At 39.6% G+C, this 20609-nt stretch overlaps 1 protein-coding gene across 2 annotated transcripts in view; it reads right to left on the reverse strand.

Moving 5' to 3' along the window:
* stxbp1.S (syntaxin binding protein 1 S homeolog) overlaps positions 1-6104 on the reverse strand; it is a 38318-nt gene extending 32214 nt beyond the window's left edge. The window contains exon 1 of one of the 2 annotated variants that reach the window (XM_018232826.2): positions 5829-6104. In XM_018232826.2, coding sequence (XP_018088315.1) covers positions 5829-5865 — 37 coding nt within the window. In that variant the 5' untranslated portion in view covers positions 5866-6104. The remainder of the gene's footprint in view (positions 1-5828) is intronic. The other variant, XM_018232827.2, reaches the window with a different exon arrangement.
* Positions 6105-20609: the final 14505 nt, after the last annotated feature.

Genomic DNA, 20609 nt, shown 5'->3' on the forward strand with positions numbered 1-20609 from the left:
ATGAAGAACATGGCACTACATAATTTAAGGCTTAACCTGAAGTAATTAAGACTAACAAAATAAAACAGAGTAACAGCATCTCACACTTATTCTCTCATTTATACCACTGTGCCAATTATATTTAAAGTCGCAACTCTCACAGTATTTGACTGCCTGACTGTAGTCAGGAGGAGTGCTTGTAGTACAACTCTTATAAGTACCAACAGCACTTGCACCATTAGCTTCTACTGTATTCAGATCCAGAGATATAGGCTCTGAACCAAAGTCACACTTCCCAGCATTCTCAGTAATAAAAATGTCCACTTTGACTATTGATCCCTATTACGGTACAGGAATACAGTACAGAAACACTATAGCATCACAGTCTTTCTTTATGAATGATCGTAGTTGCCCTTTAATATAGGTAGCATTGTTTGTGCTTTGGCCTGAGGGGAACATGTCTTTCTGCTTCACCAGTTTGTATTTCCTTTATTGACTCCCCATCTGTCACATTCCAACAACAGATATCTCTTCACATCTCCACTGGAAACTAACCTTCTGGCCTTGTATCCACCTATACCCACCTATTTCTACTTCTAGTCCACACGGGGAGATAGCCACGCGTTTGCCTCGCCAGGCTTTTTCAGGCGACTGTTGAAAAGCGCATCGCCTCGTGTGGTTAGCACAGGCGTTTTTACATAGGCGCCCATACAAAACTGTCGCCTGCGCCGGTCGCGGCGACTGGCGCGGCGCTTTGTCGCCGCGACCGCAAACGCGTGGCTATCTCCCCGTGTGGAATAGCCCTAAGCAGCAGCTACTTTATTGGTACTTCTACATCCCCTAGTGCTATACAGGTATGGGATCCATAATCCAGAAACCCATCATCCAGAAAGCTCTGAATTACAGAAAGGCCATCTCCCACAGACTATATTTAATCCAAATAATTTAACTTTTAAAACATATTTCCTTTTCTCTGTAATAATAATATAATGCAATGTTGAGGGGGTAATGCTATTACCAACTGTAGCTAATAAGAGTACAGGTATGGGATCCGTTAACAGGAAACCAGTTATCAAGAAAACGCAGAATTATGGAAAGGTTGTCTCCCATAGACTCCATTTCCTTTTTCTCTGTAATAATAAAACAGTAGCTTGTACTTGATTCAAACTAAGATATAATTAATACTTATTGGATCAGAATCAGCCTATTGGGTTTATTTAATGTTCACATGATTTTCTAGTAGACTTAAGGCATGAAGATCCAAATTACGGAAAGATGTTACCTGGAAAACCATACTGTCCCATACTGGTACCAGAATATTTAAATCACAAGAGGGGCAAATCATGCTGGTGATCAACCCTTTTTGACATGGCAGTGTAGCACATAAGGCTGGTAAGAGAGGTCAGCCATCGGTATGGAAAGGTGGTTCAAATCATCTTTATTAGGTCATTGAATATCTATATTTTGTATGGCTCTTAACGTTACACCTGAAGGCAAAAGTGTAATTGTGATGGCACCACTGGGTGAGAGACACTCAGATGGCACAGTATAGAAGACAATATGTGTATACTGTATGTGGGTGTAAGCTGCCATACTGTTTCACTTTTTATAGTGTTTGAATTATTTGCCTTCTTCTACTAACTCTTTTCAGTATTCTAATGGGGGTCACTGACCCCATCCAAAAAACAAATGAGCTGTAAACCTTCAAATATATTGTTATTGCTACTTTTTAATACTAATCTCTCTCTCTCTCTCTCTCTCTCTCTCTTCTGGCCTCTCCTATGCATATTCCAGTCTCTTATTCAAATGAATGCATGGTTGCTAGGGTTATTTGGACTCTAGCAACCAGACTGCTGACATTTCCAAGTAGAGAGCTGCTGCTTAAAAAAAGTTAAATGACTAAAAAACCACGGCTGTCTCCCATAGACTCCATTATAATTAAATTATCCAAATTTTTAGAAATCATTTCCTTTTTCTCTGTAATACTAAAACAGTAACTTGTACTTGATCCCAACTAAAATATAATTAATCCTTATTGGAAGCAAAACCAGCCAATTGGGTTTATTTAATGTTTACATGATTTTCTAGTAGACTTACGGAGAGATCTGTTATCTGGAAATCCCCAGGTCCCGAACATTCTGGATAACAGGTCTCAAACCTGTATGACTGGAGAGGAAGCTAAACCTTTCCAAGACTTCGTCACAAGAGCTTAGAGTGTAATCATACCCACAATGATACACAGCCAGCAAACTATTGTGCCTGTGCCCTAAGCATAATTAAGCAATGCCCCAGATCTCTAAGGGGCCCCTGCTGTTAGCTACAGCTCCATCTGCCCAACTGTCCTAAATTAAAACCTTCTAACATCCCTGTCCTGTTTTCTCCTTCTTCCTCACTCCTTTCTAGACGTTCAGTTCCTGTCTCTAATGAAATCTTTAAATTAATAAACCTCCACTAAGGAAATACAATCAAGCAGAGATGTGATGTACATGGCAACACCCTGTAGTATAGGGAACATAAATTAAGGTGTAAATGGCACCAACATACACCTGAAGCATGCAGTTTCTACAAGGGATGAAAGAATAAATAAGAAGGCGCAGGGAGGCAAGGGATTCATTACCAGGTTGTCCTTTGGCCACAAACTGATTAACAGACTGCAATTTGTCACTAAACCAGTGGGGGAGGGATAAATGAGGAGATGATTTAGGGCAGGCCATATGGGCCACTGAGAAAGATATATTGGCTCCGGCTACTGTGACCAGACGTGTTCATTATTAATAAGGCACCTATATATTCCACAGCTATGCTTAAAGGCGTTGCTTATCTTTAGTATGATGAGAGTAACAGTCTAAGACAATTTGCCACTGTATTAATTTTTTACTATCTGAGGTTGGTGAGTTATTTAGCATTTTATTCAGCTGCCCTCTAGTTTGCAATTACAGCAATCTGGTTGCTAGGACCCAAATTACCCTAGCAACCATGCATTGATTTGAATGAGTGAGAGAGAGGAATAACCATAGGAGAGGCCTGAATAGAGAGATGAGTAATAAAAAGTAACAACTATAAATGTGTAGCCTTGCAGAGCATTTGTTTTTTTAGATGGTGTCAGTGACCCCCATTTGAAAGCTGGAAAGGGTGAGAGAAGGCAAGTAATTCAAAAACTATATTAAAAAAAAAAATGTAGACTAGTTGAAAAGATTCTTAGAATAAGCCATTCTATAACATACTAAAAGTTAACTTAAAAGTGACCCACCCCTTAAGTGCTAGTGGGCAGTGCAGTGGGTATTCCAACCATAAGGCTTTTTAAATTTTAAACAAATTTCTAGTTGCATCATGCCCCTGCCAATATGTAAGAGTGGATGACTTACAGGAGGCACTGCTGTCGCTCTCTTTGAATAGCAAAGGACAATGAGAGGATTATAGAGGGGCTGGTTGGCTATTGGGCAAGCGCAAGTAAGGCTCTATTCAGAAAAAGCAAATTGCTGATTGGTGGCTATTACATACCAAACAGCAAGAACTGTGCAAATGCGCCTAACTATCATTTTACCACAATTGCTCTTAAAGATCGTAGATGTAAAATAATTTTGGGGCAATTTAGGCCACACCCCTACAAAACCTGGTCATGCTCAGTTACAACCAGATACATTCCACTCTCAGATAAACCCTTCCCTTTGAGGCCTGCTAATCAGGAGTGTCCAGCCCTTACCCAAATACTGAGTATATATAATCACTTTCATGTTTGATCCATAATTACTCTCAGTAATGCTCCATTAAAGGGGCAGTGCACCCTGTTGTTCAACATGCGATGAATAGTGCTTGTGCGTAACATAGTTTTTGCCTAACATACTTTTTGCCTATTGTTTTCATCACAAAATAAATCTATGGGGATAAACGGGGCAAAACACGGACCATGAAGATACTCTATGTCTGGGCCTTGGGCCCAGTATGCAATCCCAAGCTTCATTCTTTGTTGTGACTGTTTTGTTAGCAAGAGTATATTATGCAGGGAAATTATCTGTGCACTGGCAATCTTTTTTTTTTTTTTACTTCTCCCACTACCACTGCTGTTTAAAATTCAATTCAAATCCCATTACATTACTGCTTCTTTAAGCCCTCCTATACACCACTTTTACTACTGCACCACTAACTCACCACATACTACACTCTCTTTGCTGCTCAACTTCTCCTATACCCACTCAAATTACTGCTCCACTAAACCTCCTGTACCCACTCATATTACTGTTCCACTAACCCCTTCTATACCCACTCATACTACAGCTCCACTAATCCCTCTTATAATATGCCTTTCTCCACTAACTCTAACTGCTCTTACACCCCATCACCCATTCCACACTATCCTTTCTATCAACCCATTTTATACCCCACTGTTATTGCAGCTTCAATATTATACCTTACTCTCATTATCATCCCACTAACATACCTATACCTTGCAGTCATTGCTGCTCCAATAAACACCCATACCAGACTTTTATTTTTCTTCTACTAGTACATAATTTACACCAGTATTATTATTACTACTACTACTACTGATCCCTCTAAAACATTCCATTATAGCTCCACTATATCCTCCAATGCTCCACTCCACCTTACTGTTCCACAGGCTCCACAAGATATGCCTATACCACTTTGCCATTACTGCTCCAATTGCTCTTATTATATCAGCTCTCCCTAGTGTTCCACTTACTCCTCCTATACCCACTCTCACTACATCTCCACTAACCCTTGCTACATCCAGCCTCACTACAGCTTCACTAAATCCAATAATTTATACTATACACATTCTCACTACAGCTCCAATTACTCCTCCTCTGGTAGCCATCATGGCTGCTCTGCTATCCCCTCCTATTCCAAAGTCTCATAACAGTTTTCATAGCTCCTTTCACAATACACTACATTTGTATTGAAAGAAGCAGGCACCAAACTTAAAATCCATTCACATACAAAAACGGGGGAATCTAAACCTAAATCTAATACATGGCATATGGACTGTTTGCGCCTTCATACACTAACATTTACCCCTGCTGTACAGCACAGCGATTACTCTGCATTGTCTCAATTTACTGCACAGTATGGGGGATTAGTGGCAAAAAACACCAACAAATAATTTTGTATATCTCTGGGCACACTGGATGCACTGCAATCGCCGTCTCAACCATGATATGACCAGAAGCTATAATAACTGTCAGAGTAGGATATATGTATCTATATACAACTGTATTCCCCAAATCCATACAACCCCTCCCCTTCCCAAAACCAAGGCTTGGAAATAACACAGTAAAAGGGGCGGACAGAGGAGATGTCAGGCAGTGAGTGGGTTAAGCAGCAGCAGCAGTGATGTGTGACAGAGGGAGGGATATTATTATAGGCTGCTGAGTGCTAAGTATTGAGTATAAAACTCCCAGCACCCCCTAGCAGCCAGGATTCTGCAGTTCACTAGCAGCTGGGGGGGGGGATATAGATAAAATAGGCAGTAGATTTTGGGGAGATGACATGGAGCTGGTGTTTGAGATTGCAGAGAGGATGGCAAAGATGGAGGGAGGGAGGACGGATGGGGTGAATGGGGAAAGGCGGGGTTAAGAGAAATGATAGACGTTGCAGTATAGTGGAGGGCACATTTGTTCCCTTCCTAGTGAAATGAATATAGGCCTGGGGTAGTTGTAGCCTGAGGGAGGTGGGGCAAGGTAGGGTGACAGGATGGAGATGTGGCTGGGAAGGATGGGATAAAGAGAATGGTGCAGGATGAAGAAAGGGAGGGGTCTGGGGGCGACATACATAGGCAATACACTAACAACCCCTCTCCCAAACATGCACCCCCACAGTCACCCACTTACTCTCTCCCACCACCGCCTTCAGTCCGCTCGGTGCCATTCTGATCCGCTAGTGCTGCAGCCCAATGCGCTCCTTTGCCAGGGAACTGGGGAAGATGCTGTCAGCTGAACGCAGCGAACAGACAGAGGACGGACTGGAGGAGGGGACTGTTCCAATCAGCTGAGCGGGGGGGAGAAAGAGGAAGCAGAAGGGGAGAGCTGCTGTCAGCAGGGGAGAAAATTGAAAGGGCCGGCAGGGAATATTGCACCAAGGTGCTGGGAACACCTCCCCTTCATTCCTACAGCATCTCTATGGGCTCAGTCATACTGCTTCTCTTTAGAGCTCCTGCCAATCACAGCTAGTCTCCGTCTCCTCCCGTTGCTTTTGCTATCTGTGTTCCATGTCACCCTCTCACTCTGAAAATAACGTCCATGGATTCAAAAGAAATAAATAAAATTAGCTGCTTTTGGGCAGGTGCTCAAAATATATTATGTTGGTCTGATCAGTGTTCAAGTCTTCAAATTTGGGGTTCATGTTACCCCAGGCCCCACCCCACCCTTGTGGTATGACAACAGAGGTAAAGTGTTCTAAATTGCCCCAGTGAATGGGAATTGCCACCAAGCACCAGGTACTTTCAAATGACATTCACTTCCGGGTTGCCAGGTCTAATTTTCAAAAACAGCCAGTCAGGCCCGGATTTGTGGAAAGGCCATCTAGGCCCGGGCCTAAGGCAGCAGGATTTAAGGGGGGCGGCACGCTGTCCAACCACACCCACATTGGTTCAAAAACACTGGGGATGCGCTGAAGATACAATAATTTTTTTAAATTTCCCATGCCCCAATCTCCATTGTTCCTGTCCTACTGGAGGGGACAAGGGTGACAAACGGCAGTGGGCCTAGGGGTGCCCACTATGTAAATCCAGCCCTGGAAAACTACAAAACCAGCCCAAAACTAGCCAAGAGGCACTTCAAAAGTATCCCAAAAATAGCACAATATGTGCAGTGAAAAAAATGTCTTAAAAATAAATGCATATATATGAAAATACGCCTTTTTCACTGATTTGCACATTTTTCCATGAAGCAAAATCGTCAACAGGGACATAAATACATGAGGCCCTAATACATATACAATTTCAATAAATATTTGTAAAACAGCTCAATCTCTAGACATTTTGGTGGCCAGCAGATTTTTGCCCCAAAATTGTCTGAAATTGAGGAAAGTCACCGGAAAATGCGAGAATGCTTAAAGAGGACCCATCACCACAAAAAAATAGTCAATTTTATCACATTAGTCAAGCAAAATTAACTTTAATTACATTTATAAAATAGTTGAATCTTGTTTCCTTCAGTCTGGGAATTCATAATTACAGCAAGCAGGCAGTAGCCATTTTGTGGACACTGTTATTAAGGCAAGTCTTGCATCATCTCAGAATCTTGTTTGTGCACCAGAATGGGGGACCCAAAGTCCATCCCCATGCCCTGGCTACACAATTAAACAGTGAAGAGAACGGGGGAATGTCGGCAAAGCAGCGATATCTAGGAAGTGCTGAATGGAAAGTGAAAGTAATTGTCTGCCCCGCCTCTATCCCCGAGGAGGAGCAGACAATATTTGATTGACAGCTGAGATTTTTTAAATGAGCTTACATCTATGAATGCTTAAAAAAAAAAAACAGAAATTCGATTTCATGCTTAGTTTAAAAAGGACTTTTATTATACAGATTTTTATGTCTGGGTGACAGGTCCACTTTAAGAGGGAAGGGAGACTGGGGTACAGAGCCCAAAATCTGATAACTCCTGACTTCTACACAAGTTAGTCCCATTGCATGCTGGGTATTGTAGTCTTACATTAAACTTGGCAGTCTGCAAATTGTTAAACAAAAACGACATTACCCAACATATACTGGGAGACACAGGCTTAGCACCTTAAGGCAAGAAAAAACTTTGGCTGGTTTCCAAAGTAAAAACCAGCCAAAGGCCCAAAAAAGTAGCCCAAATTCATACCTTGTCTAGTTTGTAGTTTCAAAACCAGCCTGGGCTTTAAATTAGTAGCCCAGTTTGAAACCTGCCAACCCATCATTCCATGACCACAACCAACATTTAAAAATCTAATTTCTAAATATTTATTTTACCTCAAAGCTGCTAAATATCCGAAAATACTCCAGCTAAACCTGTCAAGGTAATGTATCTGGTTCATCCACACCACATATGTAGGTGGTTAAATGTTTTTCCATTTCTTTTTTAATGTACTTGGAGCATACAAATTAAGGGGTTGTCTGATGATACTTTGAAAGACTTGGGGTTTTAATGCAAAGATGAAGACAAATAATTCAATAACTATAAAAAAATTAATAATCAAAAAGTTGGTGAGAACTGGCCATTCTATGACTAGCATGTCATAGTGCCTGACATGTTTTTTGATTGGTCACTTTTCATTTAAATATAACTACATGTTTTGTTGTCTGTCAGCCCATAAGGCATGAAACGCGTAAGGCTTTGCTGTTATGAATTTTGCCTATATAAATACTTTTTAACTATCAATCGAAGGAGTGCGGTCTGGTATGTGCCAGCTCTTTATTATCTATTTGCATATCATTTGCCTCCCCTAGCTGAAGGTCTGGGGCTTGAGAACCTGGACCCCCCTTTCTTTGGGGTAAGTTAACCCCCATCTTTGTAATTCGAGTCCACACGACGATTACAAATGCACTTTAGCAGTTAAACCTGCGACTCTGTCCTTCTGTTCCTCATTCGAATTACATTGATTTATTGGGTGCCTGGATGGAGCACTATTGGGACTGTTACAGGACTCGCTGCAACTTGCTGTGTGTATAAACCTTACTGCTGAATAACCCCCATCTTTATTATCCTCAAGACTGAATGCCTTTTTACAAGTCATGTTACATAATAAATAGTTGTTTATTAAATATAGCAATATAAATTTCCTTTAAATCAATATAATATTTAAGTAATATTTTCCATGGAACAGAATGCTAACAATGCTTTTATAGGTGTAGATCATAACGGTACAACATCACTAAAAGTAGACCTCACAATAGTAAAGTATGAACACTCCTGGGTTAATACATATGTTTAGGTTAGCCACTAGGCAGTGTGCAGCTACTGAAAGTGTCATGTGGAAAGCTGGGAGATTGAACCCTGTGAAAGTGCTGCTCCTTAACTGAAGGCTGTGAAAATAAAGAGAACGTGTTGGAACTGCAACTCTCTGCCTGGTGTGTTTCCCTCAAGGGTTCCCCCAAACAAAAGGTTGGTGGTACATCAAGGGTTAACAATGAGTAAGGGATATTACCCCAATACAAGATTTTTATTGTATGAAAAAACATGATTGCAGATAAAGATACAACTGCAAATCCATTTGCTCGGTGTCAATTCACAAAATGTGTCATATTCTAGGGAATGTATTGCTGGATTCCATCCCACCCAACTGCAGAAAAGATACAGGGAGTGATAACACAAAATACATATAAACTACAACGGGCCCTGTAATTATTGACTTTAGCATTCTGAAATATAATGCATCACTCCCAGGATTCTGTAGGAAGGTATCTAAGGCGCCACTACAGATTTCAATGCTGTAATTATTTTATAATCAGAATAAATGATAATTATTGTGTATAATAATATTATGATTATATTATGGTCAGTCACAAAGTCAGCTTGTAACTGGTAATTGCCTGCTCTCAGCTAGAGATATCATAATGTCAAGATGCTGCCCACTCAGATCACAGTCACATGACATACCTGCTAGTGGCTTATACTGTAGCTCTGACTCAGGGACACATACACTTGGTGCCATTTATAAGGTAATTCTATGTTCTTTACCTATATGGAATATACTTGGGCTGGATAGCAGCCAGGAAACCAACTAATAACATGATTTCTATTTATCTTATAGTGACTTAAGAACAAAACTACCAGAGATGGCTGTTGGTAGGATAACAGTAACAATTTCCAGCATTCTAGGTAAGTGACACTAACAGCATTTCATATATTATTAGGCAACGTGCATACCTCCCAACTGTCCCTTTTTCGGAGGGACAGTCCCTCTTTTGACAGCTCAACCTGCAGTCCCTCATTTGTACTGGAAAGTCCCTCTTTTCTCTGCACTGAACAGCCAGAAAAAGAAACAAAGTTTCTCACTTAATTGGCTTTTAGCAGAGAGCCCAGAACAGCTAACAGGTGCAATTAAGATACTTTGTAACAATTTTGAGACGCAAAAACACAGATAAGGAGAAATATTTTCAAACTTTCATAACCTGACAAATTTTGTAAAACAAACATGGTAATTAGGGGGTGTGGCCACAGAAAGGGGTGTGGTCAAAAAATTAACCCCTAATTAACCCATAAGCTAATAAAATGTATTTCTATTTTCAGATGTTGCTGTAAAGCTCCTGAACTATAAATTCATCAAGCTGTACCAACCCAAAGTCACACGTGTCTAAAATAGACTCATATTATTCCTTCGACTCCTATCCTGTGCTGGCTTTCTCCTGGCTGGTTATGTTAGGGTAAATAAAACCTCTTCCTTTTTACTAAATTTCATATTGAAACCTAAAATTAGGCAACTAATTGCTGTGTCTTTATTGTAGGGGAATGATTCAGAAACGGGTCACCTTACAGGAGCATTTGTGGGATTTGGCACGGGATGCGTATACAACATGGTACAATTTATACTGTACGCCATACTCCAGCCCAGCGGAAAAAGCCAAAGGATGGTTTACTACTGGTTCTTTGCTTGTGTGATCACTGTTATCCCAATGATAGAACGTAAGTATGAACACCCCTGCCATATAATTAGCATTACATTCTAGTATTCCAACTTGATGCACAGTCATTTTTGAATTTATACCAACATTTAGGGGCATATCTATCAAGGGTCGAATTTCGAATTGAAAAAACGTTGAAATTGGAATTCAAAGACCAACCGAAATTAAGTCAAAGTTTTTTTTTCCGGTCGAATAGGTCCATTTGTAATCAAATAGGTCCGCATTTGGCCAAATTCTAATCAAAGTTTTTCCCCAAAAAAACTTTGATTTTTCAAAGTCCACCAATTGACTCCAAATGGGTTCTAGGAGGTCCCCCATAGGCTAAAACTGCAATTTGGCAGATTTTAGATGGTGAATGGTCTAAGTCAAATTTTTAAAGAGACAGTACATGATACATTTCGATATTGGAATCTTCGAATTTTTTTCATTTTCAAATCTAATTTGGACTAGTCCCTAGTCGAAGTACACAAAAATAGCTTGAAATTTGAACTTATTTCATTCAAGAATTCACCTCGACCTTTGATAAATCTGCCCCTTAATGAGAATTTTTTACATTTATGCATTCCATCCTAGTATTGTCTTGCTCTCTGTCTGTGTATTAACAATGTACTTTCCCATCTTTTAGTTACAACATCACTGACGACTTGTAGCATACTGTCGAGCTGCAATCCACACTATTTGGTATGTCATTATACATTTACATTTTATGTAAAACTTGTGTATTATAGCAAATAAAGTCCCCCCTATTGTACTGAGGTTGATAAGGAGCCACCTTGGGTTCCATGATATGTATAAAGCACTTGCCAGCAGCCTGATCCCTTATATGGTTATAGAACTCCTACTGTCCTAGGAAAAGAAAAAATGTCCCATCCCATCACAGACCTGTTATTGCTCGATCCTGTATGGCTGAACGGCACTTGTGCCATAAATAAAAACCCATATACGTCCCAACCCTTAATAATTATTCTAATAAAATACGTTTTTGTTTTTTTCCCTTTTTTTTTTTTAATAGAGAACGGCACTTGCAACACTGGAGTGGGCAGGAATGTTTGGGCTTTTCCTCTATATGCCAACATATTCCATGGAATTTCAGGTCAGTAAAATAACTCAGATGTTTCTCTGCTATATATATATATATATATATATATATATATATATATATATATATATATATATATATATATATATATATATATATATATATAACAAACAAGGGAAAGTTGTGCTCACCACTAGTTTTTAAAAACATTAGGCGGGGGTGCAATGAGGGTGTGACCACAAAATACATATAGACAAATACAAGATTCCTCTGCACTCAACCCATTATCAATATATTTAAGACAGAGACATTTTGTGCATACTGCTACTGAAAAATGCCTTACCCTTTAAACAAAACAGGGATTGTTTGTCCATATATTGCAATATATTTAAGCTGGCCAACTACGTCAAAGTCATCCCATATCTGGCCAGTCCTATGCTCAATTTTCATCTGATTCATTAAGAATTCTATGGTTTAATTATACATTTTATAAAAGGGACGAATACGTTTTACCTGCAACTTACTAGCTGCTTTCAAAGTAAAACTCCCAAACTTGGCTGCCCTTTTATTAGACACCAGTGGGATCACCTGACTATAGTTGGAGGGGGTGGGAGCTACAACATAGAGCTGGTCACTGCTCTTGTAGAACTATAACAAACAAGGGAAAGTTGTGCTCACCACTAGTTTTTAAAAACATTAGGCGGGGGTGCAATGAGGGTGTGACCACAAAATACATATAGACAAATACAAGATTCCTCTGCACTCAACCCATTATCAATATATTTAAGACAGAGACATTTTGTGCATACTGCTACTGAAAAATGCCTTACCCTTTAAACAAAACAGGGATTGTTTGTCCATATATTGCAATATATTTAAGCTGGCCAACTACGTCAAAGTCATCCCATATCTGGCCAGTCCTATGCTCAATTTTCATCTGATTCATTAAGAATTCTATGGTTTAATTATACATTTTATAAAAGGGACGAATACGTTTTACCTGCAACTTACTAGCTGCTTTCAAAGTAAAACTCCCAAACTTGGCTGCCCTTTTATTAGACACCAGTGGGATCACCTGACTATAGTTGGAGGGGGTGGGAGCTACAACATAGAGCTGGTCACTGCTCTTGTAGAACTATAACAAACAAGGGAAAGTTGTGCTCACCACTAGTTTTTAAAAACATTAGGCGGGGGTGCAATGAGGGTGTGACCACAAAATACATATAGACAAATACAAGATTCCTCTGCACTCAACCCATTATCAATATATTTAAGACAGAGACATTTTGTGCATACTGCTACTGAAAAATGCCTTACCCTTTAAACAAAACAGGGATTGTTTGTCCATATATTGCAATATATTTAAGCTGGCCAACTACGTCAAAGTCATCCCATATCTGGCCAGTCCTATGCTCAATTTTCATCTGATTCATTAAGAATTCTATGGTTTAATTATACATTTTATAAAAGGGACGAATACGTTTTACCTGCAACTTACTAGCTGCTTTCAAAGTAAAACTCCCAAACTTGGCTGCCCTTTTATTAGACACCAGTGGGATCACCTGACTATAGTTGGAGGGGGTGGGAGCTACAACATAGAGCTGGTCACTGCTCTTGTAGAACTATAACAAACAAGGGAAAGTTGTGCTCACCACTAGTTTTTAAAAACATTAGGCGGGGGTGCAATGAGGGTGTGACCACAAAATACATATAGACAAATACAAGATTCCTCTGCACTCAAACCCATTATCAATATATTTAAGACAGAGACATTTTGTGCATACTGCTACTGAAAAATGCCTTACCCTTTAAACAAAACAGGGATTGTTTGTCCATATATTGCAATATATTTAAGCTGGCCAACTACGTCAAAGTCATCCCATATCTGGCCAGTCCTATGCTCAATTTTCATCTGATTCATTAAGAATTCTATGGTTTAATTATACATTTTATAAAAGGGACGAATACGTTTTACCTGCAACTTACTAGCTGCTTTCAAAGTAAAACTCCCAAACTTGGCTGCCCTTTTATTAGACACCAGTGGGATCACCTGACTATAGTTGGAGGGGGTGGGAGCTACAACATAGAGCTGGTCACTGCTCTTGTAGAACTATAACAAACAAGGGAAAGTTGTGCTCACCACTAGTTTTTAAAAACATTAGGCGGGGGTGCAATGAGGGTGTGACCACAAAATACATATAGACAAATACAAGATTCCTCTGCACTCAACCCATTATCAATATATTTAAGACAGAGACATTTTGTGCATACTGCTACTGAAAAATGCCTTACCCTTTAAACAAAACAGGGATTGTTTGTCCATATATTGCAATATATTTAAGCTGGCCAACTACGTCAAAGTCATCCCATATCTGGCCAGTCCTATGCTCAATTTTCATCTGATTCATTAAGAATTCTATGGTTTAATTATACATTTTATAAAAGGGACGAATACGTTTTACCTGCAACTTACTAGCTGCTTTCAAAGTAAAACTCCCAAACTTGGCTGCCCTTTTATTAGACACCAGTGGGATCACCTGACTATAGTTGGAGGGGGTGGGAGCTACAACATAGAGCTGGTCACTGCTCTTGTAGAACTATAACAAACAAGGGAAAGTTGTGCTCACCACTAGTTTTTAAAAACATTAGGCGGGGGTGCAATGAGGGTGTGACCACAAAATACATATAGACAAATACAAGATTCCTCTGCACTCAACCCATTATCAATATATTTAAGACAGAGACATTTTGTGCATACTGCTACTGAAAAATGCCTTACCCTTTAAACAAAACAGGGATTGTTTGTCCATATATTGCAATATATTTAAGCTGGCCAACTTTAAGCTAGTAAGTTGCAGGTAAAACGTATTCGTCCCTTTTATAAAATGTATAATTAAACCATAGAATTCTTAATGAATCAGATGAAAATTGAGCATAGGACTGGCCAGATATGGGATGACTTTGACGTAGTTGGCCAGCTTAAATATATTGCAATATATGGACAAACAATCCCTGTTTTGTTTAAAGGGTAAGGCATTTTTCAGTAGCAGTATGCACAAAATGTCTCTGTCTTAAATATATTGATAATGGGTTGAGTGCAGAGGAATCTTGTATTTGTCTATATGTATTTTGTGGTCACACCCTCATTGCACCCCCGCCTAATGTTTTTTAAAAACTAGTGGTGAGCACAACTTTCCCTTGTTTGTTATAGTTCTACAAGAGCAGTGACCAGCTCTATGTTGTAGCTCCCACCCCCTCCAACTATAGTCAGGTGATCCCACTGGTGTCTAATAAAAGGGCAGCCAAGTTTGGGAGTTTTACTTTGAAAGCAGCTAGTAAGTTGCAGGTAAAACGTATTCGTCCCTTTTATAAAATGTATAATTAAACCATAGAATTCTTAATGAATCAGATGAAAATTGAGCATAGGACTGGCCAGATATGGGATGACTTTGACGTAGTTGGCCAGCTTAAATATATTGCAATATATGGACAAACAATCCCTGTTTTGTTTAAAGGGTAAGGCATTTTTCAGTAGCAGTATGCACAAAATGTCTCTGTCTTAAATATATTGATAATGGGTTGAGTGCAGAGGAATCTTGTATTTGTCTATATGTATTTTGTGGTCACACCCTCATTGCACCCCCGCCTAATGTTTTTAAAAACTAGTGGTGAGCACAACTTTCCCTTGTTTGTTATAGTTCTACAAGAGCAGTGACCAGCTCTATGTTGTAGCTCCCACCCCCTCCAACTATAGTCAGGTGATCCCACTGGTGTCTAATAAAAGGGCAGCCAAGTTTGGGAGTTTTACTTTGAAAGCAGCTAGTAAGTTGCAGGTAAAACGTATTCGTCCCTTTTATAAAATGTATAATTAAACCATAGAATTCTTAATGAATCAGATGAAAATTGAGCATAGGACTGGCCAGATATGGGATGACTTTGACGTAGTTGGCCAGCTTAAATATATTGCAATATATGGACAAACAATCCCTGTTTTGTTTAAAGGGTAAGGCATTTTTCAGTAGCAGTATGCACAAAATGTCTCTGTCTTAAATATATTGATAATGGGTTGAGTGCAGAGGAATCTTGTATTTGTCTATATATATATATATATATATATATATATATATATATATATATATATATATAAATACATATAAAAATGTATAGGGTTCATCATTACTTTTTACTTCTATTCAGAACCTGACTCTAAAATGCCCCAAAAGCCTAATAGACGACTGGATATGCAAGAGGGAAGGATCCACTGATGTAGAGTCCCCTGAGGAACCAACAACTGTCACCTGCAGGCACATGATAACACTGTTACCCTCTGATCAGCTATTAGGCTCAGTGATACCTATTCATATACAGGGATCTTACAGGGATTGGATATGCAAATAAGAAAAGTCCAGTCCAGGACCCACAAAAATACCTGAAAGAGTGAAGACTGGAAAACAAAATCTCCACATTCAAGAAAATATTGATTTAAAAAATGAAGAATTAATGTGTTTATTTAATCCTTTTAAGAATTTGAATACTTTATTTCCTTAGAAATATTTTATTTCTCCATTTTCTAGAATTGTAAAGTTTACAATTAATTAACACGAGAAAAATATATTTTAAATAAATTTAATAAAAACGAAGAGTCTGTGAGTTTTTTTTAAAGTTGGTTGTCAGAAAAATAGCGGTATTAAAAAAAGGAGCCATTAAGGGCAGTAGCTACAGGTCAAGTGTGTATTACGATTATATGTGGTCCTTACTGTGCTTGCTGCTCTAATGGATATATATAACATGCTGGTATTTCAACAGAAAACATAAACAACACAGTAATGTTTATACCAGAAATACAAGTGATAAAACTATCATGTCAAAATAATATTTAGGGGGCACGTTCATTATCACACAATCATTTTTGTGGTAGTCCCAGGTCTGTAAAATATACTGGTGGGTTTTATACCAATTAAAAATTGATCAATATAATAATTTATTTTCTGTGGTGAAAAGATTCATTGCAATGCCAAAAATATCTGTCTAAATCTCTCCTCCCTGCAAGTGACTGTGAAATGTGGATTCAGATCCACTGCATATCAGTGCTATGTGTTACACCCCACGGAGCAGAATTGCGTTCAACTGTTCAAAGCAGTCAAACATGTGACTCGTACAGGGCAATTTCTGCCCATCCACATGTTCTCCTGTCAATGTCTACCAATAGATGCCATATCCAAGGGGTTCAGGGCCATGATGTATGGGGGCGGGCATGTCACTGCATCAGGAGGGCGAGGCTATGAATTAGCGATTGGTCGGTCAGTACGTCAATCTTAGGAAATCCTGCCCGGTTTTCATTATTTGGAAAAGAAAGAGGGGGGTTCATTCATATTAACAGTAGATGTATCCCTTTAAAGGGATTGTTCATCTCTGTATGATGTAGTATGATGTAGGGAGTGATGTTCTGAGACAATTTGCAATTGGTTTTTATTATTTGTGGTTTTTGAGTTATTTAGCTTTTTATTTAGAGATCTCCAGTTTACAATTTCAGGTTTACAATTATATCTGGTTGCTAGTGTCCAAATTACTCTAGCAACCATGCATTGATTTGAATAAGAGACTGGAATATGAATAGGAGAGGCATGAATAGAAAGATGAGTAATAAAAAGTAGCAATAACAATACATGTGAAGCCTTACAGAGCATTTGTTTTATAGATGGGGTCAGTGACCCTCATTAGAAAGCTGGAAAGTCAAAAGAAGAAGGCAAACCAAGAAGGCAAACCAAATAATTCAAAAATTATAAAAAAAAATGTAATATTGATGAAGATCAATTGAAATATCTAGAATTTGTATAACATTCTATAACATTATAAAAGTTAACTTAAAGGTGAACCACCCCTTTAACATCTTTGTAGGAGGCCACAGAAGCCTGGACCTAGGGTGGCTCGATTTTAGGGGTGGCATGCCGCCAGACGCATTTAATTTACGGAAGCACTGGGGAATGGGAGACCAGGAGACCATTTTTTGAAACAGAGGAACAATTGTGCATGCACAAGCGAGAGGGGCGTCTGTCGCGAGTAAGGAGCAACTGCGCATGTGTACAGGGGTGATATGATGGTGCATGGAGGCTGGCCTAAGGGGAGCAGTTATTGTGAATCTGGGTGGGCTTATTGGGTCTGCATGAATCCTTAATGTAGGAGCGCTTGTTTATTTCCCCTGTATCAGATACATGAAACTGACTGCAGTTCTTCCCTGTGACACAAGAGAGCAGCTCATCCTTATTTAGTTGGGCAAGTTACACACAGCGAGTCTCTGCCAGAGACCTGGCGTAATGCCACAGTTGGTTAGCTGCCCTTATTTGCACCCCAGGAAAAATTTTCATGCTTTTGTTGCCCCCAACTCTTTTTACAATATAATGCAGCTCAGTTGGGGACTTATTGAGGGGTAGGGCTTATTGCATTTCAGTGGATTGGGAGTTCAGTGGACCTACATGTTTTTAAAAGGGTACAATTCCCACAACCATCAGCACTCCCTCCACATAATGTCGAAGGTTCCTCTGGCACGGAGCCTCTTCTCCTGTTTTTTCAGGGTGACAAACATGCACTAGAGCCATGACAAGGAAAGAAAATTGAGGGCAGTTCCAGTGGACATGCTTAAGTGGCTCCTCTTGGAAGGGGCTGTTGTGTCTGGCCAGAGAAAGTTGTATGCTTTCAGAAAAATGTAATTATAATGTAGCATATAATTTGATATTGAAAAAGACGCCATACCCTCCCTAAAACCTTTAACAATGAAAAAGGTTGCATCTGAAATATTTATACTGAAGATGACAACATATAAATGAAAATATAGTTCATAGAAACAAGTAGTAGTGTGCAATGGGATTCTTACAGAGCGTATATGTTATCTACTGTGCAGTACAGTAAGTATCACTCCGCACAGCTGCCTCCTCTCTGCCAATACTTTCCCATTCACTTGACTTATCTGAAATGGTTTTAGAGCTTATGGGGAGTCAGTAATGGAAGAAGCCATAGTTCTTTCTTAAAGGAACAGTAACCAAGAAAAATGGATCCTCCCTCTTCTTTCTTCCCCTGCTTACCTCCAATTCCTCTCTCTATCTCTTTCCATGTGCCCCTACATCCCCTGCTCTCTCTCCCTTTCCCGGTCCCCCTATTTCCTTCCCCCTCTTTTCCCATGTGTGCCCCTATACCCTCCCTCCCCCCTTTGTGCCTCTATTTCCTCTTGCCCTGTGTGCCCCTATATCCTTTCTCTCTCTCTCTCTCTTTCTCTCTCTCTCCCTCTCCCTCTCTCTCTCTCTATATATTATATAGGACCACATTGTGCCATGTAATGCTGAAGATAAACTGGATGAAAGAGAGAGAGGTGAACAGTCTTGGCAAACTTTGCCGGATCAGCCTTGAACCCCTTGCCAACCAGAAGCACTTTGTCTACGGACGCTAGTGTGTGCACACAAATTTTGAGGCCATCGCACACAACAAATAGTGGCATGCACAAAGAATTTTGTGTAAATATTCTGTATCAATTCGGAGCACACAGTTTTTAAAAACTGCACAAATAAGTTTAAAATGTGCGCACAAAATGATTTGTTGGCGCCCATAACCGAGAAGGAATTAGAGGGAACATTGTAGGGAGCTAGGGTTGCCACCTTTTTTGGAAAAAAATACCGGCCTTCCTATATATTTATCTATATTCCCTATTAATAACATTGGGATCAACCATCATTTTTACCGGCCAGGCCGGTAAAATACCGGCCAGGTGGCAACCCTATAGGGAGCCCCAATTGGGCCCTGCAGTTTATAAAATCGGCTCTGGGCCATTGGACAAACAGTACACGCCTTAAGTTGTATGTAATTCTGTTGAACTGAGACCCATAAGTCATATGATATTGGAATGGCTAGTGGCCACCATGATCATACAACAGGCCTAGGTCTACCAGCCTTTCTTTTGATGGGGTAGGTGTGAAAGAGGGTGGGCAGGATACAGGGGTCTTTATAAGAAGTGCCCCAGATAAATCTTTTGCTTCTGTCACAGTCACAGCAGACAGAATGGCTCAGTGGTTGGTGCTTCTGACTAGCATAGGGGTAAAGTGATCCCTTTAAAGTTCTGTCTGAATGTGTTTGCTATATATTTAAATCTTGTAGCAGAAAGGTTCAATGCCCACAGTAGCACTGTAGGTATGCAGTTCCATAGGCAGCAGAAGAGGGTTTTGGCAGGGGGGACCAGACAGAAGAAGCTAATTTTTGATCACGCCCCCTTTTGGCCACTCCCTTTGAACTCCACCCACTTTAATGTGTCCTTTCACTGAATTTTCAGGAAAATTATACCATAACAGTGGGGGCAAATTTACTTAAAGTCTGGTACTGCAGGAAAAGGGGTATTAACACCACATGTACAATTCTAACAGAGCTGTGAATGCTGGCACTACAAAAACATTATGGGTAAAAAGATTCTGGCACTTAAAGTACATTACATGCAGAGACTGTGAGATACTCAAAAGACATACAAAGGAGCAGTAAGTACTGATCTCCCAAGAACATACTACAGAGAAGGCACCACAAGTACTATAAAGAACATTATATAGTAAGAAGCAGAGGGCACTGGCACACCAAATACATACATAGAGAGCAATGGACAATGGCACCATGAGCAGTAAGATATAGAGAAAACTTGCAGGCCAAGCACAATATACAATTAAATAAAGTGTTATATTATAATGGGGCAGCTGTACAATTCTTTAATCCCACTGCATCATCATAATAATATATATAAACATGGTAATTTAGGTTGAAAAAAGACACGTCTAGCCTTTTGGCCTTAGTAAAACTTGTCTAACTTCTAGCTGATACAAAGGAAGGAGAACAACCCCTTCTAAAGCTTATCCAATTTTCTTCAAAAAATTTCTTCCTGACTCCAAGATGCAATTAGACCATTTCCTGGATTCACTTTGTACTAAGATCTTAAACCCTGTATTTTCTGTATACCCC

The sequence above is a fragment of the Xenopus laevis genome, chromosome 8S (assembly GCF_017654675.1).
Source record: "Xenopus laevis strain J_2021 chromosome 8S, Xenopus_laevis_v10.1, whole genome shotgun sequence".
Classification (NCBI taxonomy): domain Eukaryota; kingdom Metazoa; phylum Chordata; class Amphibia; order Anura; family Pipidae; genus Xenopus; species Xenopus laevis.